The 25,825-nt window shown below is 40.6% G+C and overlaps 1 protein-coding gene across 18 annotated transcripts in view; it reads right to left on the bottom strand.

The window, feature by feature from the left end:
- The window catches only part of ank2b (ankyrin 2b, neuronal), a 174,834-nt gene that overhangs the window by 59,925 nt on the left and 89,084 nt on the right, over positions 1 to 25,825 (bottom strand). For 11 of the 18 annotated variants that reach the window (XM_044097112.1, XM_044097125.1, XM_044097107.1 and 8 more), the window contains 15 exons: positions 22,014 to 22,112; positions 18,334 to 18,432; positions 15,158 to 15,256; positions 13,781 to 13,978; positions 13,571 to 13,669; positions 12,212 to 12,310; positions 12,026 to 12,124; positions 11,719 to 11,916; positions 5,224 to 5,322; positions 4,755 to 4,853; positions 2,904 to 3,101; positions 1,094 to 1,192; positions 654 to 752; positions 478 to 576; positions 302 to 400 (listed from right to left, as the gene is read on the bottom strand). In XM_044097112.1, coding sequence (XP_043953047.1) covers positions 302 to 400; positions 478 to 576; positions 654 to 752; positions 1,094 to 1,192; positions 2,904 to 3,101; positions 4,755 to 4,853; positions 5,224 to 5,322; positions 11,719 to 11,916; positions 12,026 to 12,124; positions 12,212 to 12,310; positions 13,571 to 13,669; positions 13,781 to 13,978; positions 15,158 to 15,256; positions 18,334 to 18,432; positions 22,014 to 22,112 — 1,782 coding nt within the window. Of the gene's footprint in view, positions 1 to 301; positions 401 to 477; positions 577 to 653; positions 753 to 1,093; positions 1,196 to 2,903; positions 3,102 to 4,754; positions 4,854 to 5,223; positions 5,323 to 11,718; positions 11,917 to 12,025; positions 12,125 to 12,211; positions 12,311 to 13,570; positions 13,670 to 13,780; positions 13,979 to 15,157; positions 15,257 to 18,333; positions 18,433 to 22,013; positions 22,113 to 22,638; positions 22,648 to 25,825 lie in introns of all 18 variants that reach the window. The other 7 variants (XM_044097114.1, XM_044097110.1, XM_044097109.1 and 4 more) reach the window with 2 other exon arrangements.

Raw genomic sequence — 25,825 nt, 5'->3', positions numbered from 1 at the left:
AGCCCTTTCCTTGGGCTGAAAATAAATAATTTTTATGTTTTATTTTTTATTGGCTCTTGTTGCCTTTATTTGAGAGCAGTCAGACAGGAAAGTGAGAGGGTCATGGGGCCAAGACTTGATCCTGTGAGAGCCGTCTCGAGGACTAAGACCTCCATATGTGCATTGTGCACCACAGCAGTGTCCCATTCTTCAACAGCTTTAAAGAGTTTGAAAACCCCATATCATATTTTATTCTTTTAACATCATGTTTGTATGTTAAGTGTAAATTCACTCAGAGGTTTCTGCAGTGTTTGTGCCATACCGTAGTCGTGGTGATGATCTCCTCAGTGACGACTCGCAATGTGTCCACTACAGAGATATAGCCCAGCCTCCGAGCTATACCCAGCGCAGTATTTCCATTCTGGGGACAGGAAGTAGATTCCAGATGCCTGTATTTGAATTTGAGTTTGCATCTGCTTTCAGTGAGTATATACAAACCACAGTAATGGCGTTGGGCTTGGCCCCATACTGAAGCAAAACATTGATGATGTGTGTGTTTCCTTGCTGGGCAGCTTGATGAAGCGGAGTGTATCCACTCTGGGAAGGGAAATGGAATGATGATTGAGAAACGACTGAAGCTGAATAATCTGCAATAACTTCAGTTACATCAGTACCTTTGTCTTGGCATTGACATTGGCCCCGTTTTGAAGAAGGAAGTTCACCATCTTGACATTACCATAGTGACACGCTACAATTAGTGGGGTGTAGCCCAGCTATGAAAAAGTAAACACATCTTATTTCTCCAATCAGGTATCATGGAAACATATATAGCATGTTTTGGAATATAAAAACATGCTAAATGTGAGGATTAAAACACATTTTGGATGCTGATATGGACAATTCAAAAGTCCAAACCTCACTATCTTAATTTTAATAGATTACCAAATTTTGAAGAACATTTAAAGTCCAGGGGACTGGGAACACCAGAAATTAATGAGGTCACATAAAGTGCATGTAAAGGCTGTAAACTCTGTGACATTAAAATAATCTAAATGCTAATCTGATTGTTGTTATTATTAAATAATATCACGAGTTAGGAACTCCTTTCTCATACTTTAGTCTGGTGGTCCAAGTTGGCACTGTTCTTGGAGAGAATCTCAGCAACCGATATTCTGTCTTCTTGGGCTGCCAGATGGAGTGCGGTCAGGCCACTCTGCTTGAGAAAATACAGAAGTAACATACTGAAGTGACACAATACACACTGTAAAAAATGAATTTGAGAGGTTATCAGATTAACAAAAGAATATCATGTATTTTTAACTAAATAATTTCATGTTTCAAACAAAAACGTGATACGATCATGTTGGGTAAACAAGAAATTTAACAACTTCACGTTTATGAAATTTAATCATGTTGAGATAACATGATTCGTTCTAGTCAGACTGATCTTGTGCTGAAGCCGAGTGAGATCACGGGACGTCACGCGAGACAATCGTTTTTGTCTCAACTTGAATACGGTATTCAAGTTGAGATAATGTGATTCAATTTAGTCAGATTCATTTCCCTCCGAAGAGGATCTAGCGAGATCAGGGGATCACAAGAGATTATGAGACATCACTGTTTTGCGCCTGGGAAAACGTCAGAGTAGTTTTAGTTACACATTAAACTATAGATATTTCTTTTTCTCTGCAGGGCACTATTGGCATTAAGAACTGTACTGAAACAGTTCTTAAATTTCTTTCAGCATTTAAGAACAGCACTGTAATTTGAAACGTAATCAATTTCAAATTTATTAACGGAATCTGACTTAGTGTTCTGTTTTGATTGTTGATTCTGTGTTGCATCATGTTTTTGTTTTTGATTTGATGTAAAGCACTTTGAAATGCCTTGCTGCTGAAATGAGCTATACAAATAAAATTTGATTGATTGATTGTAACAGTGCAGTTCTTTCTTTCAACATTTAAGAACTGTAAAAAGTCTTTTTTTTAAAAAGACTTTTTTTCAGAAAAGTCTTTGAATTAACGTAATTAAATCATGGAAGGGATTTCCACACAATTAAATAGCTTTCTTTCAGCATGAAGCATGTTTGTTGAGATAACTTCATTTTCATGAGTTGGATCAACTTGATAAGTAGTGTGAAGGCATCACTGTAACATAAGTTGGTTTCTCCAGCGTACTGTAGTGGTGCAGGGCTTTAGCACACTGCACGTTTGGAGGCCTTAGTCCTCGACGCAGACGTCGCTGGTTCGACTCCTGGTCCTGGCAACCTTTGCCATGTCCTCACCCTGTCTGCATACTGTCTCAAAAAAAAAATACAAGCCACTAGAGCCGCAAAAACTCTTCGAAGAAAAAAAAAAGGAAAATAAAAAAGTTGATTTCAACTAAATTGCCATTAATCTTAGTCAAGTAAATTATTTGGTCCAAAGCATTGTAAATTAGTTGGGCTGGCTCTTTTAAATTACATTGGGTCCAACTATAGTAAATGAGTTGAATCAACCTTAATAAATTAAATTGAGCCAACACATTTGCTTTAAATTGGAATAACCATAATATATTAAGTTCAGCCAAAACTTAATAGAATAACCATAATAAAATAAGTTGAGCCAACTCATTTTATTTAAATCAGAATAACCATAATATATTAAGTTCAGCCAACACGTTTGATTTAGAATCAACCATAGAATAACCATAATAACATAAGTTGAGCCAACACAATTGCTTTACATTAGAATAACCTTAATAAATTAAGTTGACCTAACAAATTTGCTTTAAATAGGAGTTACAGAATTACATGGCGCTGGAATAAAGCAAAGCAATCAGGTGGAAAACCTTTCCATTATTTTTTTATGTACATCCAAAGAGGTATTTTTTTTCAGTGCAAATGGATAACTTTACCTTATATCTGGTTTGGTAGTCAACTTTACCTTGGTGGAGACATTAATCTGGGCTCCTTTGCTGATTAACAGAGCTGCCATGTGTGTGTGACCCTCCTGGGAGGCCAGATGGAGTGGTGTGACCCCCTGCTTGGTCAGGATGTTGGTCTCTGCACCGTATTGCAGCAGCACTGTGGCAATGTCCATCTGGTTCTTCTTAGCCGCAATATGCAGAGGAGTGTAGCCATTCTGGTTCATGAGAGGCAGACGTTAGGCTGAATGTTCTCAATTGTTCTGACCCAAACAAAAGCATTGGCCAATTGTCAAGTATACAAAGCTTTAAATAAATTGTAGTTTTAAAGCTACAAACCTTTAAGACATCAGGTCTATTAGGGTGCAAGGTGTGGAAATGTAGTTCAGTCAAAACTCATGTCAGTTCTTTGGAAATAACGTTTTGGAAAATGTTCATTGAAAAACAAATTTTGTTGCAATTTCTGCACAGAATGATCAGTTCATTTTCTGTAAATCCAGGCATCTCATCAAGATGTTATAAATTATTGTAATTAGCTGATTTGTTTTGTGTTAAAGGAAAGCATAACAGTATAGGAGGCTTCAGATGATCCACATATTCTTGTTTAGCAACGTCTGGCTGTGAGGGCAAAGGCACATGCCAAAGTTATGGTGCCAACTCCAAAGCATTTTGAGACAATCTCTGTGGGGTTGGATCTTGTCCAGGACAGGAACTGTGTGTGGATAAACTTGAAAAGATAGGCTCTTAGCACTTAATTTATTTTCTGAAAAAAATTACAATGTCTTGTATCATGAAGAAATATTTTTGAATTCAGTGCTCTTTGTGTAAAAGTACAAACTTGAATCTTTTAATGCTGATTTCACAGGTTCAGCGATGTTAAATTTACTTCACCACAGAATCATTTTCTCAGTGTAGCCTCAACTAAGACAACAAGCACTAAAACTTTGTTGACATTCACTTTAACTGTTAGAACCCCAGAGATGTTGACTCTTTACATAAATCTAGTAGGGCTGCAACTAGTAGCGCTTGATGCTTTGCAGTAAGAAGATTCTTTTCCATGTACTATGGCTACCTTAAACTCAGACATAGAAACCTAGATTTATTTTAATGTTGTTGCAGAAAGAAGCAACAGTGAAACTGATAACAAAATCTTATTGATTGGCCACCATAGCACATCGAAAAATCACGTGTGCCTAAAAATACATGAATAAATATACAAATGATTAGTATTGTTAACTTACCCCTTACAGTTCAAAAGTACACATTTTTGATGTTATCTCAATTTCCTTTAGGACTGGTTGTGTGGGTGTGTGTGTGCGTGTGTGTGTGTGTGTGTGTGTGTCTGGTTGTTTGCCCTGTGTCTTTGTATTGCCCTGTGAAGCACTGAAGCCTGCAGTAACTGACACAGCTACTGCAGACGTGGTCACAACATTTCATTGTACAATACTAAGTTGTACTAAATATGTTGGTAACGTCTGACAGGTCAACACGTTTTTTGCAAACACTGCAATGATAAATGGGTACAGAAATTGAATGACTTGATCATCTGAATTGATTACCGTAACTTTAATGCTTGATAATAAAAGGCATTTAAACTTTTACTGAATGGCTTAGTTTCAATAAAGGTTTTCTGTAGTTTTTTGTAGTATGTTACAAAAAAACTTGCAAACAAAACAAACAAAAATGTGTAAACACTGCGTAAGATTTTTGACAAAATCTTAAAATTTGTCCTCTTATGATATTTATTAAACCAGTCTGGTTGGAAAACAGAATCAAAGTAGATGATTTTAGTGCCAATGAAAGAAGAGAAAGACTTTTGGTGTGAACCAAGTGATTCTCCTCATCATCAACTATGTGCTATAGAGCCTCACCTTAGCCATTGTGTGGGGAGACGCTCCTTTGTCCAAAAGCAGTAGCGCCACCTTTTGGTTATCATAATGTGCTGCAACATGGAGGGGAGTGAGGCCATTCTGTTGGGGAGGAATGGTGAGTGAAAGAGGATTAAGGAGCGGCTAGTGAAGCAGGGAAACCAAACACTCACTCACTGACAGACAGCTTGACTAGAGGACAACACAATGAGTCAATATGAAGAAGAAAAAATAGCTCCAGTTGATCTTTCTGATTAATGTCTGACTTGGTGAGGCAGATTAAGGAATACCTGGCTTTAAGTACAACAGAAGCTTATCAGTTGTCTGGCAGTAAACAGGTCCTTAATACAGAAAACCACCAATTGTATATTCATATGCAAGACACATGAACATATTGCACATATTTATCTAGCTGATAAACCAGTGTCTGCTAGGGGAATCTAAGCAGAACAGGTCTACATTGGATGTTTACCTTTCCAGCAGAATCAGGAGGTGCACAGCGCTGCATCAGCAGTTTGACCACATCTAGGTTTCCATACTTGGCAGCCACATGCAGAGGAGTAAACCCTTTCTGTAGAGAGAAGAGATGGTAAGACCAGGAGATGTTGGAAGAGCTATACATAAAATCAGAAAAATACTGTAGAAATATATACTTTAAAGGATTGGTGGATTTAAAAAAAAATTCTGTCTGTTCCGTTCTGTCTGGCAGCATGCCACTTAGACATGTTGTGAGAGTGCCAAAGAGTGCCAAGGTGAAGCCCAACAGATTTAAATTCACAAGTGGAGCATTACATCTTTCAGTATGATACTTCACTTGATTTATTGAGGGGCAATAGCGGTGACGGTGGTAGGAGTTCACCCACAATCAGCAGGTTGCTGTTCAATCCCTGCTCCACCTGCCCTCTGTGGTTTGGGACTCAACCACAGAGGGCCTGGTGGGAGGACACTTGATAAGGCGCTATACAAATGTAGCTACCGGCATCATCAATTACCACGCCTCTGCCTCAGCCAGCTAGTACCGGATTGTTGCGCTGCCTCAACCAATCACCACGCAAGAGCTCCTTCCAAAGGCCAAACAACCACGCATCCACCTGCTTCAGCCCTGCTTCAACCGACCTCCTCCCTCATCCTTCCGGGCACCTTCCAGGCTCTGCTCCACCACCAGCGTCTGGACCCGGGGGAAGACTGCACTGAGCTCCGCCCCAAGCCGACCATCTAAGCTCGCTGCGATTCTCAACACACACATCTTCTGCTGGTGTCAGAGCGCCAAAGAACTTCGGGTCAATAAAACTTTCTAACTGCTGCTTTTTATCTGTGTGAGTTTCTACAGATTGAAATACAAAGTCATTTATGGTATCCTTATATATATACACAGCGGCGTGCTTTACATCACTGCATCCGACTCTTTGCATTTCATTTGATGATATATGGTTTGGATCCAGCTGCTGTGATTGATCTGATTGTTTGGTGAAGGACTGAGGAGTGAAACAGAAGTTTTTCAACCACAAAATAAAGGTTTATATTTACATTGTTTTGTATAAAGTCAACTCAGATAATATTTCTGTTATTTTTGTAAGTAAAGAAAATACTCTTTTAGAAACCAGAAAACTCTCCGCGAGTGCTTTTTATTTTGAGTGAGCCTCCTCCTGAGAAACTAACCTGGCATTTTTGTTTTTTAGACTTTATTAGGATGCAAGAGCAGCCACAACACCTGTGTTCCATTCACTTCCATAGTGGCCATGGAAGTTGCAGGAACACCTGATTCCGACAATTTGGATGGGTGAGCAAATACTTTTGGCAATATAATGTATATACATATATTACAGTTCACTTAGGGAGAAAAAATGAAATTCCCTTTATAAGAGATAAGAGTAGAGGAGAGAAAGAAGGACAGTGAAAATAGAAGACAATACTCTAAATGTCTGCCTCTAACCTGCAGGAAGAGAGGACAAAAAAACAGAGAACTGGGGACCATAGTGACAATTTAGAAGGAGACACCGTGTGTCACACCATTCTTACTTTCTGTTACAAGTTAATAGTTTAAGATAAAAATCTCTAAGGACTGGAAGCTAACAAGTCTATAATTTGAGAAGAGGCAAATTTTGCTGAAGTAATTTTGCTGAACCTGGCGGCTGGCCCAGTCTGCCTCATTACCTGCATCATCCCAGCTCACGCTCCAGCTCCACCCAAAAAACTATGAGTTGTTCAGCAGCATTGCAGATTGTGCCCAGATGGGATATCTTTCTATTATAAAAAGTGAACTGTTACTAATAAATAATGTTAAAGAATTCAGAGTAACCCAAGGAGTTAAGTTTAAATGACTGTTGTCAAATACTAATTGTCCATTAATTTCTTCAAGGTAAATAGAAAAAAAGATTCTTGGTTGAGCCTTGTGAGCAAGTCCAAAAGTAAAACGTGAAGTATGATTGTGAATTTTTCTTAAAAACACATATATAACATGTCAAAGACTGTGTTTAATTATCCTAGAAAGAAACCAAAAGTTATATCTTAGAGATACAATGGTCCATATTATCCAGGCACATACTTGCTCTATGATGACTCGTCTAATTCTACATTTCACAGCAAAGGCAGGTTTGGGATTTTCAAAATGCTGTTAATGATGCATTGACTTTCTCTTGTTTACCTTCTCTCTCACATGTTCAGATATTATATTAGCATGTTAGTAGAATCAACTGAAAGATGAGATTCAGATAGCATGAATAGAACAGGAAACTACACAAAACTACTATCATATAGCATGACTATTCTGTTACATTAAAATTAGCTTTCAGCTGGTAAATTTACACTTTGATTCGATTCTTGGGAATAATAAAAAAAAGTAAAAATATGTAACAAACATCTGACTTCAGTTTGATTGTACACCCTGCAGGGGGAGCCCTGATGTATTTAGTATGAAGAAGCAAACAAGGTCAGGGTTGGAAGACACCACATGGTCAGTGTATTTATTATTATTGTAATAATAAACTGTAATTATTATTATTTATTGTGATTGTGTTTTTGAGCAAGCCCTGCCCCTGTTGGGAGCAGACCTTTGTTAGGCCATGGATTCTGTCACATGAAACACAGAAAGAGTCTTCTTTCTGGTCACAGCAAGCAATAAATAATAAAATAAAATAAAAATGCAAGAATTGTTAGGAGAAGTTTAGGAAATGACCATTTACACTTGTGTGAAAAGATGAAAACTACAGATTGGTTTCCATAGAGACAGCCACACCCTCCTCCCTCCCCTGACATGAGCAGGAAGCCACAGACTGTAGTCCACAGAGGAAGACGCAGTCAGGATTTTAACAGCAAGACATCTCCACTGTCATGTCAGTGTATTTTTGACTATACATAGTGTTAATGTATTTATATGTCACTTTTAAAAACAAGGTCAGTGTTGGAAGACACCACATGATCAGTGTATTTATAATCCTAACCCTAAAACTGCACCAAAGTTCTGTACAAAGACGGTAACACAATACAATATGTTGATAAAAAGAAAAAGAGAAAAAATATAAAAGAAAAATCAGAGTAATAGGCCTGTCACGATAAATTATGCTGAGCAATTAATTATCTCAAAAATGATTGCGATAGACAATAATATTGTTTGAAGACCTTTGTATATTGATTTAATATAAATCAATATACGTTGGGGTTTACCCCGGTGAACGAGAGGGTAGCCTCCCTCCGCCTACGGGTGGGGGGACGGGTCCTGACTGTCGTTTGTGCTTACGGGCCGAATGACAGTTCAGGTTACCCACCCTTTTTGGAGTCCCTAGAGGGGGTACTGGAGAGTGCTCCACCTGGGGACTCCCTTGTTCTGCTGGGGGACTTCAACGCTCACGTAGGCAATGACAGTGAGGCCTGGAGGGGCGTGGTTGAGAGGAACGGCCCCCCGATCTGAACTCGAGTGGTGTTATGTTGTTGGACTTCTGTGCTCGTCATGGATTGTCCATAACAAACACCATGTTCAAGCATAAGGGTGTCCATATGTGCACTTGGCACCAGGACACCCTAGACCGCAGTTCAATGATCGACTTTGTCATCGTTTCATTGGATCTGCGGCCATATGTCTTGGAAACTCGGGTGAAGAGAGGTGCGGAGCTGTCCACTGACCACTACCTGGTGGTGAGTTGGCTCCGGTGGTAGGGGAGGATGCCGGTCAGACCTGGCAGGCCATAATGTGTTGTGAGGGTCTGCTGGGAACGTCTGGCGGAATCCCCTGTGACATGGACCTTTAACTCCCATCTCCGACAGAATTTCGAACATGTCCCAGTGGGGTTGGGGGACATGGAGTCTGAGTGGGCCGTGTTCCGTGCCTCCATTGTCGAGGTGGCTCATCGGAGCTGTGGCCGCAAGGTTGTCGGTGCCTGTCGTGGCGGCAATCCTCGAACCCGTTGGTGGACACCTTCGGTGAGGGATGCTATCAGGCTGAAGAAGCAGCTGACGGGTACCAGTGGGCGAAGCGGCATGCAGCCCGGGTGGTTGCTGAGGCAAAAACTCGGGCATGGGAGGAGTTTGGAGAGGCCATGGAGAAAGACTTCTGTACGGCTTCGAGGCAATTCTGGTCCACCATCTGGCGTCTCAGGAGGGGGAAGCAGTACAGCACCAACACTGTCTATAGTGGGGATGGTGTGCTACTGACCTCAACTCGGGATGTTGTGGGCCGGTGGGCAGAATACTTTGAAGACCTCCTCAATCCCACCGACATGCCTTCTATTTTGGAAGCTGAGCCTGAGGACTCTGGGTTGTGCTCTCCAATCTCTGGGGTCGAGGTCGCCAAGGTGGTTAAAAAGCTCCTCGGTGGCAGGACCCCGGGCAGTGGATGAGATCCGCCCGGAGTTCCTCAAGGCTCTGGATGTTGTAGGGTTGTGTTGGCTAACGCGACTCTGCAATATCGCATGGACATCGGGGGCAGTTCCCCTGGATTGGCAGACCGGGGTGGTGGTCCCCCTGTTCAAAAAGGGGGACCGGAGGGTGTGCTCCAATTATAGGGGGGTCACACTCTTAAGCCTCCCTGGCAAGGTCTATTCGGGGGTTCTGGAGAGGAGGGTCCGTCGGATTGTCGAACCTCGGATTCAGGAAGAGCAGTGTGGTTGTCGTCCTGGTCGTGGAACACTGGACCAGCTCTACACCCTCAGCAGGGTCCTGGAGGGTGCATGGGAGTTCGCCCAACCAGTCTACATGTGTTTTGTGGACTTGGAGAAGGCGTTCGACAGTGTCCCTCGGGGAGCCCTGTGGGGGGTTCTCCGGGAGTATGGGGTACCGGGCTCCTTGATACGGGCTGTCAGGTCCCTGTATAATCGGTGTCCGAGTCTGGTCCGCATTGCCGACAGTAAGTCGGGTTTGTTTCTGGTGAGAGTTGGACTCTGCCAGGGCTGCCCTTTGTCACCGATTCTGTTCATTACTTTCATGGACAGAATTTCTAGGCGCAGCTATGGTGTTGAGGGGATCCGTTTTGGTGGCCTTAGGATTACATCTCTGCTTTATGCGGATGATGTGGTCCTATTGGCTTCATCAGGACATGATCTTCGGCTCTCGCTGGAGTGGTTCGCAGCAGAGAGTGAAGCGGCTGGGATGGCGATCAGTGTCTCCAAATCCGAGGCCATGGTCTTGAGCCGGAATAGGGTAGAGTGCCTTCTCTGGGTCAGGGAAGGTCCTGCCCCAAGTGGAGGAGTTCAAGTATCTCGGGATCTTGTTCATGAATGAGGGAAGAAGGGAGCGGGAGATCGACAAGCGGATTGGTGCAGTGTCTGCCGTCAAGCGGGTGCTGTACCGGTCCATTGTGGTGAAGAGAGAGCTGAGCCAAAAGGCGAAGCTCTCGATTTACCAGTCGATCTATGTTCCCACCCTCTTCTATGGTCATGAGCTTTGGGTCATGACCGAAAGAACGAGATTGCGGATACAAGCGGCCGAAATGGGTTTTCTCCGTAGGGTGTCTGGGCTCTCCCTTAGAGAGAGAACCTCAGTCATCCGGGAGGGACTCAGAGTAGAGCCGCTGCTCCTTCACATCGAGAGGGGCCAGTTGAGGTGGCACGGGCATCTGGTCAGGATGCCTCCTGGACGCCTCTTATTCTGTGAATGTTTAATATGAGGTTTCCAACGGATTTCGTTATCTATTATTACACCAAAGAACTTAACAGAAACCCTTTCTAGAATTACACTCGCTGTCTGAAATTGAAGTATTTTTGTAACAGTTTCCAAAAAACATGATTTTAGTCTTGTCCAAATTTAGTGATAATTTATTCTTCTCATAATAAATTATCACAAAATTTTCTGAGGCGACTATGTAAAGAAGTTGTTGTAAGTTTTCACCAGAGACCAGAATATTTGTGTTGTCAGCAAATAACACAAATTTTAATACATTAGACACTTTGCTTATGTCGTTTATGTACAAATTAAATCAAACTGGTCCCAGTTCTGGCCCTTGGGGTTCCCCACATCCAATCTCCAGACAATCAGATTCAATATTTCCCATTTTCACAAACTGTTTTCTGCTGTTTAAATAACTCCTCATTCAGTTCAAAACTACTCCCTGAATTCCATAACGTTCTAATATTTTAATTAAGATATCATGATTTATTGTGTCAAAAGCTTTCTGTAGATCTATGAAAACCCCTACAGATAATTTCTTACTATCTGTTGCATTAGTAATTTCTTCTATTAAGACAGTTCACACAGTAAAGCTGCATTTAAAATACAAATTAAGATAATGCCGTGTGTTGTGTATCTACGGTAGTTTTGTAAGACCTTTTTATGACCTTTATTTAAAGTTAGCTTGTTGCATTTAAAATAGATTGTTGATTTTTGCCATAACAGCTAATGTGTTTTGGATCAAATTGTTAGCAGCATGCTTGTCCTAAGTGACAGCGTAGATTCATTTGGTAAGATTGGACATCCACACTGATTTCTTGACCACCTCATCAAGTTAAGACAAAGATTAAATGGCTCCCACACCACCCACCTTCGTAGCCAATGAATGGGAAGCCCCAGCCTCCAGCAGCACCGAGGCGGTCTCCAGCTGCCCCTCCCTGGCAGAGATGTGGAGTGGAGTATAGCCATTGGTTGTGGCAGCATCAGGATGGGCCATATGCTGTAGCAACAGCTGCACAATCTCTGTTTTCCCGAGACGGGACGCGATGTGAAGAGGAGTCTGGTCCTCCTGGATAGGATGGGGAGGGAGGGGGTGACAGTTTTTAATCAAACAGCAGACTTGATATTGATGACACAGGTATTGAGAAGTGCAAGACATGTGACAAAAGGAATCTCACCCGTGCCTGAGCGTCCACCATCGCTCCATTTCTCAGCAGACATCTGACCACCTCCACCTGGCCAGCCCTGGCTGCCATGTGTAACGCTGTTTCTCCACGCTGTGTACAGCAGGTAACACGCCGTGTCAGATGTAACTGAAACACTGTGTCAGCTCCCTCCTGCTCCTGCCCTTCCCCATTACTCACTATATTGCTGACATCCGCTGAGGCTCCATTCTGCAGCAGGAGCAGGACGATATTCAGGTGACCCATAAAAGCTGCTACGTGGATGGGAGTCAGGCCAGACTAAACAGGCAGCAGAATGCAGACACATGGTGTGAATAAAAGATCAATGCTCTACAGTGTTGCAAAAGACTAGTTAAGAGGCAAAAAAATGATAAACGCTGATCACTTTTTGTGTTTATATCATGCCTGGTCTTAGACTTTTTTTGTTTTATTAAACTGAAAGTTTAAAAACAGTCAACTGAGTTACAGCGTTACAGTTATTCAAAGTTTAAAAGTGCTAAAGTACTAAACAAAAATATTTCTCCACTATGAGAAGTATGCTCACCACTGCATATGCATATAAAAAAGATAAATATTTCAGACATTAATATAATTACGAAGCAGAGAAGCTCTGAGAAATCAGCTAATGATCAAAGTTGGCCTACTTTACAATTTGCCATTGATCAGTGAGCGTACAATAATTGCTGCCTGGTCACCCTGATAACAATAGCCACTCTTTGTTTTAAAAGTTGTCACTGAGCAACGTTAGCTGTCAGAAGAGGCATATAAAAAGCTCCTAAAGTGAATGTATTTATTTATGCTGATCATTCTTAATAGTAGTCTATGATAACTTAAAACTCATCTCTGAATTAAAAGACAACAGAGACCTTTGTGTAAAAGTAATTGTTAAATGTTTAACAACAGGGCTGTGTAACACTGGATGCATTTTCATTACAAATGTATACAAAACTTTGCCAATATTCCACTAATGTCAAAGAAAGATAACTATGGAATTGTGGTATTTCCATCAAATAAGAAATGCAATTATAATCACACGTGAATGAGTTTGCTCACACAATAATTCATTAAAAAACATAACATAACTTGTCCCATAACATTCCAATTTCTTCCTGTCGTCTTTTTCATGGTTTGCGCTAGTAGCAACATCCAGCTACTAATTGTGTGACTTGTGATGTAAAAAGAGTTTCCATTACAGTTTTGTGAAATAAACCAAATTTAATATTGCCAAAAAAAACCCCACTACATCCTAACCACAAGATCTTTTCTGCTGAATTGCGCAATTATATGGTTAATGAAAATCCAGCTGCCTCACACAGTGTGATGTCTCCTCTGCCCCTAATATAAACAAATAATCATCATCCCTCTGTGTCATAACCTAGAGGATCTTACTGTGTTCTAGATTTTCAGATATACAACAACTTAACTAAGTTATTTAACCAAGCTGGACAGATTATTTACAACTGCAAGCTGGCAGTGAAACCTGAAAATTCATATCACTAGAAATGAGCTAATATATAAAATGGATTTTGTTTAAATCACCTCTGTAATTGCTTGGATTGATGCTCCATATTTAACCAGCAGCTCCATCACTTTTACCCGGTTCTTTTTACAGGCTATGTGCAATGGAGTGAAACCATTCTGTGGAGGAAGTGTGACAAGTAACAGCACATACAGCCATGAGGTTCACTTCACCCACACATTGTAAATCTGCTACCTGCTCAATCTTTCCTCTCTGTCTTCCTAACCTACCAGAGCCCTGGCGTTAGGGTTGGCTCTCTTATCCAGCAGCAGTTTGGTGACTCTGTAGTGACCACAGTGAGCTGCCACATGCAGTGCTGTCAGGTAGTCCAGTGTGACATCATCAACAGGAGCCTTGTGCTGCAGAAGGTGTTTGACGGATTCAACATGGTCGCCTTGTGCCGCCATGTGCAATGGGGACAGGCCATTCTAAGAGATGAACAAGTGATTAAATAGAAAAGAAATGTCATAAGATGAATCGTTTCTCAGCAGCCAAGAGTGCAGAGCAAAGCGTCGAACCAGGGTCTGCTTCTACCATCAGGCTTCATCAACATACAGCATGAGCAGTAACTCTTTACTTGACTTAATACTGCTTTGATGTCTTTAAGATCTTCTATTGAATTTTACTCTTGTATTGTGGACATTATTGCCACCTGGTACTGTGACTTGGGTAACACAGAAATGTTGATCCTTTTTAGATAGAAGATTGAAATTATTGTTCCCCAGTGGGTTAATTCAACACTTGTTTCAATCTCCCTTTAGGATATTAACTATTTTTCAAAAAAACCCAAAAAGAGGTTAGTTAGAGGCCCTTTAATCATGCATGTAATGGATAGTGAACCATTTAAAATAAATTGTCTAAATCATTTATATTTGTAAACTATTTATTGGAAATTATTTGAAGTAAATTTTCTAAATTAAAAATGTTGCAGATTGTTTATGGATGTTTTTCTGTTTTGATTAGCATTGCTGGTTTATATTTTGCTTTGTTTAATGGTATTTACCCTTTGTAATGTTTGGTTTTTTTTTGTATGTACCTCACGGGCTGCCATAGTAATGAGGGCAGGCATTATGAAGCTGGTTCAATCATTGTGCCAATGAATGACTTGAACTTTCAAATTGTTTGGCATTAAGAAATCAAATCCTAGTATTCTCCAGTGAAAGCAGCGAGGTACGTTTTGTTTTGTTGTTTGTATTATAAGTTTATGTTTGTATTCTAATATTTGCATATGTTTTAGTTTTCACTCTGACTGTGGTGACTGAGGTGAATATGGTGGATCTGAATCACCCATAAAAGAACAATAAAAATGCCAAATTCACCCGTCGAGCCTGGCTGATTAATTCAAGTGCTGGAGAGCTGCTACAATGCATATATACTTTTTTTGTGAAATTTAGGAAGTTACTTTGAATTTTGCTGTTTGTGCATACAAAAACGTTGACATAAACATGGTTGGAGTGTAGAAGCTCTCCCGTTCCACAACAGCTTCATGGCTTTTTATCATTTTTGATTAAATCCCAAAGACTTTATTTGGAGAGTTTTGCGTTGATATTTGATCCTGTGTGATCAGAACAGACCCGACAGATGAGCGTAAATACACTGTGACCCACCTTGGTCCTGGCCAGTAAAGGGGCTCCTCTCTCCAGCAGTAGCTCCACTGCTGTCTCATGTCCACTTCGAGCTGCACAGTGGAGGGGGGTCAGGCCATCCTGGATCACACATTGGACAGAAATGTCTCAGTGACACACTAATGTGTAATCACATAAAATATTTTTGTTTGTTTAACAGACACAAAAGTACAGCAAAAAGTCACTTTGGGATTGACTATTTAAGTTGTGGATGCACAGTGGTGCAGTTGGTAGAGCTGATGCCTTGCAGCAAGAAGGTCCAGGGTTCGATTCCCGGCCTGGGGTCTTTCTGCATGGAGTTGGCATGTTCTCCCTGTGCATGGTGGGTTCTCTCTGGGTTCTCCGGCTTCCTCCCACAGTCCAGAAACATGACTGTCAGGTTAATTGGTTTCTCTAAATTCTCCCTCGGTGTGAGTGTGTGTGTGAATGGTTGTGTGTCTCTGTGTTGCCCTGCGACAGACTGGTGACCTGTCCAGGGTGACCCCGCCTCTCGCCCGGAACGTAGCTGGAGATTGGAACCAGCAACCCTCCTGACCCCATTAGAGACAAGGATGACCAGAAAATGGATGGATATTTAAGTTGTAGCTCCACCGCAGTGCTAGACTGTGCTCTGTAAGACAGTCTAGTGCAGGGGTCACCAACAAGGTCCCCTTGGCCCCCTGGTCACCCAATGGGACCTTGTCAGTTACCCTGAGAGCAAGTTCTAAAAATAGCCATTGTCATTAGGGAGCACTGCCAAAGAAATAATTTAATTTAATATTTTTATATTGAATTAATAACATTTGTTTATATTTAGATAAAAAAAAAAAAGTAAATTATAAAATATGTTTAAAATAAATTGCTTTATGCATAAAGCTCTTTTCTTTAAAGTAGAGAACGGTGCAGACTCCTGCAGGATTTTATCGGAGTGCAGCAGCGCCTGCAGCTGTACGGCTGCACACACTCTGCCTACCTTAAGATTTTGCTTGAAGGAAAAAAATAATTTTTTTTATTATCAAACCCTCTTTACAATTAACAAAATTGTGGAGAAAAAATAAGATCTTATGTGTCAAAACATCTTGTATACAGCGCACGTCTGAGTCTGTGGGGGTCAAAGGGCACGCCAAAGCTTAAATCTTATTGGTCAGTTTGCTTTTCTTTATTTGGCAGTTCGGCGCTTTTACTGTAAGATAAAAATGAATGAGCAGAGTTTGAAACTCTCGTAGTTCTAAGAGCGGTTTGGATCCCGGTGGAGCTTTTTACCGTGTCGGTTCTGGTGGGTCGCTGGTTTATGAGCTTCTTTGATGTTTCCTGAACTGTAGAGCTGATGGGTCACCTGTTAACTGACATCTGCCGCTCTTCCTGAGTGTCGCCCTAAGACTGGATTAAACCATTTAATCTAGTTGAAACATTCCCCAATTAATCAAATAATGTTGCTTCACCTTCTGCTCCTTTGGACGTCTGACACCACCCTAACCTGGGAATCAACATCCTCCTCTTTCCGTGGATCTACTGGTTCGCCTTCGCTTCCATGTCTTTATTATTTAGCATCATTTGTGTAAAAAAAAAAAAAAAAAAAAAAAGGTGAGCTGTTTTAGTGGTTTAAGTTTTTGCTGCTTTTGTGCGACGCGCACATGATGCGCGTTGGAGAGGTGGTTGTGCTATTACAAGTCAGGTGCAGTGATAGTTTTGAACCTTCCGATCTGTCGGGTATTTCTTTTTCAACGTCTGCTGATGTCAGCCAACAGGTCACCCTTCAGCTTTTAAGTTTGCAAAAGCGCAAAAAAAGCTAATAAACCGGCAACCTGAAGCGCACACTGTAAAAAGCTCAGGCGGGATCTTAGAACAACGGGAGGTTCAAACTCCACTCATCATTTTTATCTTGCAGAAAAAGCAAACTAACCAATAAGATTTAGGCTTTGACTGCCCTTTGACCCCCACAGACTCCATTGATGTGCGACATACAAGATGTTTTGGCACAAAAGAACTTTTGCTTCTCTCCACAATTTTGTTAATAGTAAAGAGGGATGGATAATAAAAAATACAATAACTTTTCTTTCCTTTCTTTATTTAAAGGAAAATCTCAGTGCGTCCAGCTGTACAGCTGCAGCAATCCAAACTCTGTCAGTTGTGGTCAATTTAGAATCAGACAGAAAAGCTCCAAAAGGGAATCAAACTTAAAACTCTGAACTAAGAACTTCTGATCACATAATAGGAATTAACCATAGCTGCCATGGTAAATCATTACTGATAACTGTTGTCAGTAGTCGCTAACATTAATATGATCAGGCAGCATGTAATCATGTATGTATTGTCCTTATTATAAAGGCTCAGCCAAGAAAATTTGTCTGTATCAAACAAGTAGCCCCCGTGTTACTCTGGACCCGTGAAGTAGCTCCCAGTCTGAAAAAGGTTGGTGACCCCTGGTCTAGTGAGGCCAAAGGTTGTCCCTCTCAAATATGGCAGAAGCCAGGCATTGATAAACTTTAACAATAGTCTGTCTCATCATTTCCCTGTTTTTTTTACAGAAACATTTAATCTGTTTGACAGGCTCAGTTACTGGGTCTGTTACATCAGCATGCAATATGCTGCAGAGATGTTCGCTTAGGTTAATCAACTCAGTTCAGCTAATGATAATGACTTAACCTAAAACAGCTGCTATAAAATTGTCAGGTGGTTCAGTTCAGACGCTGCCAGAGTCTGCATGATGTTTCTACATGTTACAAACCAAAAGGAGCTAATAACATGGTTGGACGCCAGCTATCTGGCATCCAACCAAACATCAGCTGGGTTACGACTCTCAATTTAATCCACTGCTGTCCAGCTAAACTGACAACCCCCCCCCCAATATTTTTCACATCTGCTCTAAATACCAAACATTAATATCACACTTTGTTTACTATTGCTAAAATGTTACTGGTGTTCCCTGGAAATCTGAGAGAAGGAATGAACCGAAGAAGCTGGACAGCAGTAAGCAAAGGATGTTCATCTCTCTCTTAGCAAGTCAACGTTCATTGTAGCCCTTTTAATGAGCCATCATTTGATGCAGGTGTGTTAAACCAGGGAGAGAAGTAAAACGTGCAGGATGCCGGCCCTCCAGGACCCACTTTGGGCACCCCTGATCTAAACAGTCAGGAAGGAATCAACTTTGTCTTTGGTTCTGTGTCTGTGGTACCAACCCGTGTTTTAGCATCGATCTGAGAGCCCCGATCCAGCAACAGGCGAACCATGTTGGTGTTGCCACGTTTAGACGCCACATGCAAAGGAGTTATTCCATTCTGCAGAAGAGAGGACAGGTTCAAGAAGGAGAATCTGACAGAAAGATTACGGGCTTAAGGGTGCAGAAAATTTTCTAATTTTATCAATCTGTGTTGAAATAAAAGGAACTAAGATCTAAACTTTTTTAGATTTTTATTAACACAGAAATGTAGTCTTCATAAAACGTATGTTTAATAAAATGTCAATTTTTAAATGCTACTTTGAATCTGAAATGAACCTCAACAGAAAGCATTTTTATTAAATACAACTCTGTTTATGGTACATAAAATAGGCTTAATCTGAGTATGTCTATGGAGCATATCTGCCAACCCATGTCATATGTCTATGACATACTCAGATTAAGTCTTAGTATGGACAACGATGCTGTTTTGGAGTGGGTTTTATTATATTTCAATGTAATTTTATATTAAGTGGATCTGCTTGTCTCCATTGAAAAGAAATTAGATTTTTTTAAATTTATTTTTTACAGGGACAATGCATATCATTAACATTCCTGTAAATAAGAAGGGTTCACCTGCAGTTCCTAGACAGACATGAATAAAAGTATGGTAAAAGTGCGTACCGGATAATTATATGAAAACAGTAACAAGTACAATACACTTAATACAATAGATTATGAAACTGAAATGTTCTGTTCTATGTTTCAGTGGCAGTATATGAGATCAAATAGAACTTGTTGACAAGCTTGATGTTTTAGAACCAAAAATGTGAAATTGAAAATAATACAAAATAATAATGTTTGTTTTCATATCACTATTGACCTGGCCTTACCCCATATAAATGTATCATATCAATATGTTTCAGTAGACACTGAACCAGTCTGGCCCTCAGCCCACAGGGAACTTGCTTCCCTGGTCATTGGAGTACATGACCCCGACATCCCTGGTTTACAGCATTAACTGTATGTAGGCCTGTCATGATAAACGATAATGCAATTAATCGTACGATAAATTAAAACTTTATCGTCTTTATCGGCTTTATCGTCTCTTCCAGCCTTTTTCTCTTTCTGTTGATGACACTGAATGAAAAAAGGCTCAACTCCGCTGCTCTCCACTGACCCTCCCTTCCTCATTTCCTCAGTGTAATGTCCAGTTCACACTACACCATCTTAGAGCTGTCGGCCGATTGTCGGCTCATTTTCAAAACCTGAGAGATCACACATTAGCCGACAGAAATCCTAGGTAGAACGGTTCCATCGGGTTCCATCGTGCCGTGTGGTGCCCAACAATGGGCACAAAATAATGGTTACAAGTTCAGTGAACTCATTTTAAAACCAGGCATTAATCAATTCTTTACTACAATCTACCTGCAGTGCATGTGGCTCTAGTGTCAATGTAACGTCCTGACTGAATGAAAATCATTAGAACCTATTTATGTCACGTTAACAAAGAACAGCTGAAAAGTTACCGGGTTCATCAACTGGTAGCAATTTGGCTCCAACTCCTCCCCTCCTCATTTCTATATTCTTTAAACTAAATGTTTTCTAAACATTAATGTTGTTTCCACATATCATCTCCAATGTCTGCTGGACTTCGGGTTGCTCCGTGTCAGCTGTTTGGGATTCCCCTCTGTAATTTCCCCTCAGAAAGCAGGAGGAGAATCCGCGCTTTCTGATTGGCTACTTGTCACATTCAACAGGCTGCGTTAAGCTCCCAGTGGGGAAAACCCCTGATTTAGATCGGAGTGGCCACAACGATCTACCGCAACACACCACACACTACAGGATGATCGAAAGAGACAATCTTAGCCCTAACCCGATATAGTTGCCATTTAGAGTAGAATTTGCTCAAGTTTCCAGTTTTTGTACATCTAATTTTCTCCCCTTTCAGAAAGGACATGACCTCATTTATCCACTTTGTGCTGGATGGGGCTATAGTTGGTTTCCAGTTAAAAAGAAGGTGGCGCTTCGTGATCAGACAGGTAAAAGCTATTACTTCCAACTCTCTTGTGGAGTATTGACTATATTGCTCTGGGAGACCAAAGACACCAGCATGAGCTGAAGCGTCAATAGTTCTCGAGAGTACAACAGACATGGTGTGAAAGTAAATTTGCCAGAAATTTGTGAGGGCTGAGCAGGTGAAGAACATATGTGAGCTTCCACATCGGTTGCAAACATCTACCATATTTGGGGAGGTCTGTGCCAGCCTAGTTTTTGAATAATGACATCTGAATACCACTTTGAACTGTATCAAACTCAGGCGGGCACATATAGAAGTTTTATGAATGGCTGTCAGGGCTGCCTCCCACCAGTGCTAATCAAAACCACCCCCAGTTCACCCTCCTAAGCTCTCTTAGTGTTCGTAGTTGGAAAGACATCATATGACTGAATCGAGCTACATATCTTTGAAATTAAAGACCTTTGCAAGGACATTAACATGAAACTATATAGGGTTCTAGCCATTGATGATTGGGTTACAACAGGTTTAGAACGGTCTAAATGGGGATCAATAGTACAGATCATGTCCCCTCCAAAAATCAAAACACGATTATTCAAAGAGGGTAGAATTTTGAACAACTTGTTCATGAAACATGGGTTGTCAAAATTAGGAGCATATACATTAACTAGTAGGGTGGGTACCAGGAATAGCGTACCTAACACCATCAGAAATCTGCCGTCTCTGTCTGAGGTGGTTGTGGTCAATGTGAATGGTACAGATCTACCTATTAAGATGGCAACCCCTCTAGCCTTTGAATTAAAACTAGAGTGGAGCGTCTCTGCCAACCCATGGGCATTTAAGTCTGAACTGGTCTTTATTTCTGCAAAAAAATAATGTCACCCCAGATAGCACCTACCAGTACCCCGCCCCCAAACGACGGGATACCAGTACGAACTCCAAATAGAGTCATAAATCTAGAGACTAAACGTAAGGCTTTGGACCAAACAGTCACTCTCAATTCACCCCAACTCAGTTGGAGCACCTGCAAACATGTGAAAACAGAAGTGTAGCTAATAACAGAGCAGGTACATTACAGGTCGTCCAACCCTCTTAAGCCTTGGGCCGGCTGGACCGAACAATATGAGCGGCTCCACTTACATCAAATTAAACTATGCAAAACCAAAGTCATTCATCTGTACATTATAGCCATCACTGCCAAAAATCACTGACTTTGTTGAAGTGTTGCACGGGCTTTTGCAACCTGGGCAGTAAAATCAGGGAAGATGGAAATTGTGGAATCCTCCACCTTGACTCGCTGCTGGGCTCTGGCATGTCATAGGATATCACGCAGTCTGCATAATAATGTAAATGAGCTATTATGAGACGGGGCCGCTCACTGGGCTTCGGCCAGTACCAGTGTGGTTGCGAGTTTTTTTTTGATCGACCTGATGACTCTGCCGCCTCCTCTCCGCCCTCAAACGTAACCCAAACGTTACAGCTCCCTCCACGACATCTTAATCCATCAGTCACAAAACCGGAATTCTTCGCAGAATAAGAGATTGTACATTGCAAAAGAATTCGATTTTTTTGCGATGTACAGTATGTGAATTGATACCCTACTAAAATGATTTTTAAAGTTCCAAACTGTGTAAAATTACACTGCTCATTTGTTTGAGTAAAAACTTGGTGGTGTAAGATCTCACCCTGGCTGTAAAATCCACAGCTGCTCCACGGTTGAGTAGGAGAGTGGCCACATTGACATTTCCATAGTGGGCAGCAATGTGCAGCGGGGTAAATCCACTCTGGGACACAGACATGAGGAATAGAAAAAGACAAAAAGGAAAACAAAAGTTAGAATCAGTTCTACCTCCAGGTCCTTCAATATTGAGCCTGAGTAGCTTCAGGCTTCCCAGCATGCAGTGCTCACTTCAAGCATCAGTTATCAACAAAGAGTAAACTGGAAAAGAGGACACTCCCAAAAAATATATACAAGTCACACATGTAACACCCACAAATAAATTGGAAAGACAAACTCATTTTTCATGCAAAGTGAACGTTATAGAAATGAAGACCTCCTCCTCCAAAAAACTAAACAGATTGTCCTCCAGACTGAGATGAAGATGGACAAAAACATTATCTAGTCAAAATTAAAAGCAGCTAATAATAAAACTCAATAGATGGCACAAGGCAACATTTATGGTTCCCATTAACACCAGTGCACTATGTTGACAGTACATCATAAAGTCATTAGAGCTAGCAATGAGAAATATATGGGGAAAGTTAGAGATTGAAGAGCAGGTTGGAGGAGTTGTGAAATTCTTGCCTTACCTTGCCATTCTGTAAGTGTTGGTCCGATTTAATGTGAAAAAGTTGTTTACAAGAGTGTGGAGAAAACAGTGACTAACGAGATGGTTTCAAACATTACACAGTTAAAAGCTCAGAATGGTGCAAATTAAAGAACTGTGGATGCATCATGCTCCTCAGTGCAATGCTGTTAGACAAAAGAAATGAAGCCGGGTATTTACATACACTGGATACATTTAAATGTTCTTGTCAGTTAGGGTTACCAACATCATTTCTATTTGATAAATTCCAGAACGAGAGATTGTTATTACATTCTTCAAGGTTGAAATTTACATAGGCTAAGATTACCTGGATGATGCTGTTATTTATGGACTCACAAGTTCAATTAACTTGTGAGTCTCCAAAAGGCTCCAATTAGAAAGTTTTATTTGCCATGAATAAATTAAAGTTTTGGCGCTCTGATCCCAGCAGTTGACTTCTTGTAAATGTGAACCGCAATAACCCTGGATGAGCAGCTCAGGATGAGGACCAGAGACATCCCCTCCACCCCCCGAGGCCGGGACACTGGTGGAGGCCAAAGAGAGGATGAAAGCCTGAATGAGGCAGGAGAACAAGAGTGGAGAAGGGGCGGAGTTGGGTTGAAGCTCAGCTGGTGAGCAGAGAGAGCCACAGATGGAGGGCCTTATAAATGGAGACTTGCTCGGTGATTGGTGACATTGAGACATGGTCCATTGCTGATAGGCTGTGGTAGAAGTATATGATGCAGTGTCTGGGTGATGCAGGGGAGGCTGATGAGAGTCTTCCAGTTTTAATTTCTGCCTAGGCTTCATTTCAAAAAATGTAATTTCAGTGGAAAATTCGTTTTAAACAAATATATGCAAGAAGAAACAGCATGGGGATGTTCAACCATAAGGCCTTTCAGAAAGTAGTTGAGTTTTGTTCCACAGATGAACAAATTCTGGTGGGAAATGTACAAATCAACTCCAGAACAAGACCTGTAGCAGACAGGAAGAAGCCATTGCTCAAAAGCAGCATAAAGAGGCCGATTTGCAAATTCACTCAGACAAACCTTTAGTTTCATCAGACCACAAGACGTCTTGAAAACATAAGTTGAAGTGTTTTGTCATTATAGCAAAAGTTACAATTGGAAGAAAAAATAGGAGGGGTTGGAAACTGAACAAGATAGATGCCCTGATGAAGAAGATTATATGGAAATACTTAAGCAGCATCTGAAGATATAAGCCAGGCAGTTAAAGGTTGGATGTGTCTTCCAATTGGCAGTAACTCTAACCATTTAGCCAAAGGTAAAGAAATGTAAAATTGCTGTTATTTTTCTGGCATTTAGCAAACAGATATGATTTCAGGAGAAATTTATTGTGAAAAAATGGTGGTGTTGTTGTATGTAAATATCAGGTTGTAAAGGGATCCACGATTAGTTGTAACAATAGACTTTATTTGAAAAACATTTATTTTAGATGTTAAATCAATACAGTAATAATGCTGTAGTCTGTTATAAATTTTAATAAAATATTGTCACACGGATGATGCCATGTTTACGCTGCAAAGCATTCTGGGTAAATGATATATGCTAGGTCCAATTTTGCTAGCTCCATCCAGCCGAAACGGCAACAAATAACATTGTTAAGCCTTTTCAATTTGAACCAGAGCGAATTGAAATTGATGGGAATTCTAGAAACCACAATGAAGATGAAGAGGAAAGAGTTATCTAGAAAAGCTGGTGCTAGTGATGCTGGTGCCATCTTCAGCTTCATAAATGAAACAATGAATGACATGTTGGTAGGTCTGGTGGGACTGTGTGATCCAGTAAGTGGTACTAAATAGCTCTGTGTTGGATCTGGTCTTCAGTCCAGTAACACCTATTTAGGCTCTGGTCTTTGGTTCGGTGTTGGGTCTGTGATTTCATATTCGGTACTACTTGCAGTGGCAATAGCTTCTTTATTGTTTAAAGGAGCTTCCAGATCTTCCTGTCTCTTATGTTTCCCCTAGTATTTTTGTCTTGCTAGCCTGTTCCAGCGTTTAGGCATTGTGTGGATAAAAACTGTCAGCACAACATATGTTTTTAACTTGGAAAGGCAACAACAACTTGCAAAATTTTTCATCAATTTTGCTTGTACAAATGATTGAAACTCTTCTGCAGAGAAATGTTGAAGGCACAAATGCGAGTCCTTCGGAAGTTGTGCTCAGCTCTTTCCCATTGTGCTCTTCTTTTTTTTCATGTGGGAAGCGGTCCAGACTCACCTCACTATTTTTTGTTTATTTTAATTACAGCCAACAGCGATGCTGTGAATTTGAATTTACACCAATCATAAATATAGAGAAGAAAATAGTGATAAAAACAACTACAGTAAATATAGCCTTCCTGTGTTCACTTTGTACATTCCAGTACAGAACTAACCAATCCAGGTCACCAACCCACCATGCATGGCACAGGTGAAAAAATGGTGACCTCCATGAATGAAAATGTCATGAAAAACAGAAATATTCTTCAGGTAATTTTGAGTTTTGACACATCATAAATAGCATTTTTTTAGCTAATAGCAAAATTGCAACATATTTAGGCCAACATGTTCAACTAATTGTGGATCCATTTAAATGTGAATGCTTTATTCACATTAAGTGTTGCATGCCTCCTATTCAGAAAACAATAACAGACAATGTTATTTTCTAATTTTCTTTAAAAAGTATGCATTTTAAAAGAGGTTTTATCAGTAATCTTTTAAATATGAATGACCAGAGCTACCAATATAACAACAGGGTTGAGTTTTGGATGTTGCTGTGCATTAATCTGTGAAAAAGAACAGGGTCTTTTCTAGTTTTCAGACTGCAGTGATGCAAAACCAAGAGCAGTTTTACATCCTGTTTAATAGACTACATTTTTACGCTTTCAATAATATTGGATCTTTAAAACTAATCTCTTGTTAAGATGCTTTAAACTTGATACTGCTGGCTGGGGTTAGGCCTATATGAGTATAAAATGTACTCAGCTGAACACAAAAAAATAACAAAAGAGCAAACAGAGTGATTAAAATAACCTCCAGATGAAAGAATGAGCAGAGATTCTTTCTCACAAACAGCAGAGTTTGTGAGCGATAATGAGAATAGCAAAATGCTAACAGGTCTTTAACTCTGCTGTCCTTTCCAGGGCATCAACACAAATGAACCAACTAAGATTGGCCTTACAACAAGGCAA

Source organism: Gambusia affinis, linkage group LG18 (genome assembly GCF_019740435.1).
Source record: "Gambusia affinis linkage group LG18, SWU_Gaff_1.0, whole genome shotgun sequence".
NCBI lineage: Eukaryota > Metazoa > Chordata > Actinopteri > Cyprinodontiformes > Poeciliidae > Gambusia > Gambusia affinis.
Note: the sequence above shows the minus strand (reverse complement) of the source record. Positions and strands in the feature narration are given on the sequence as shown.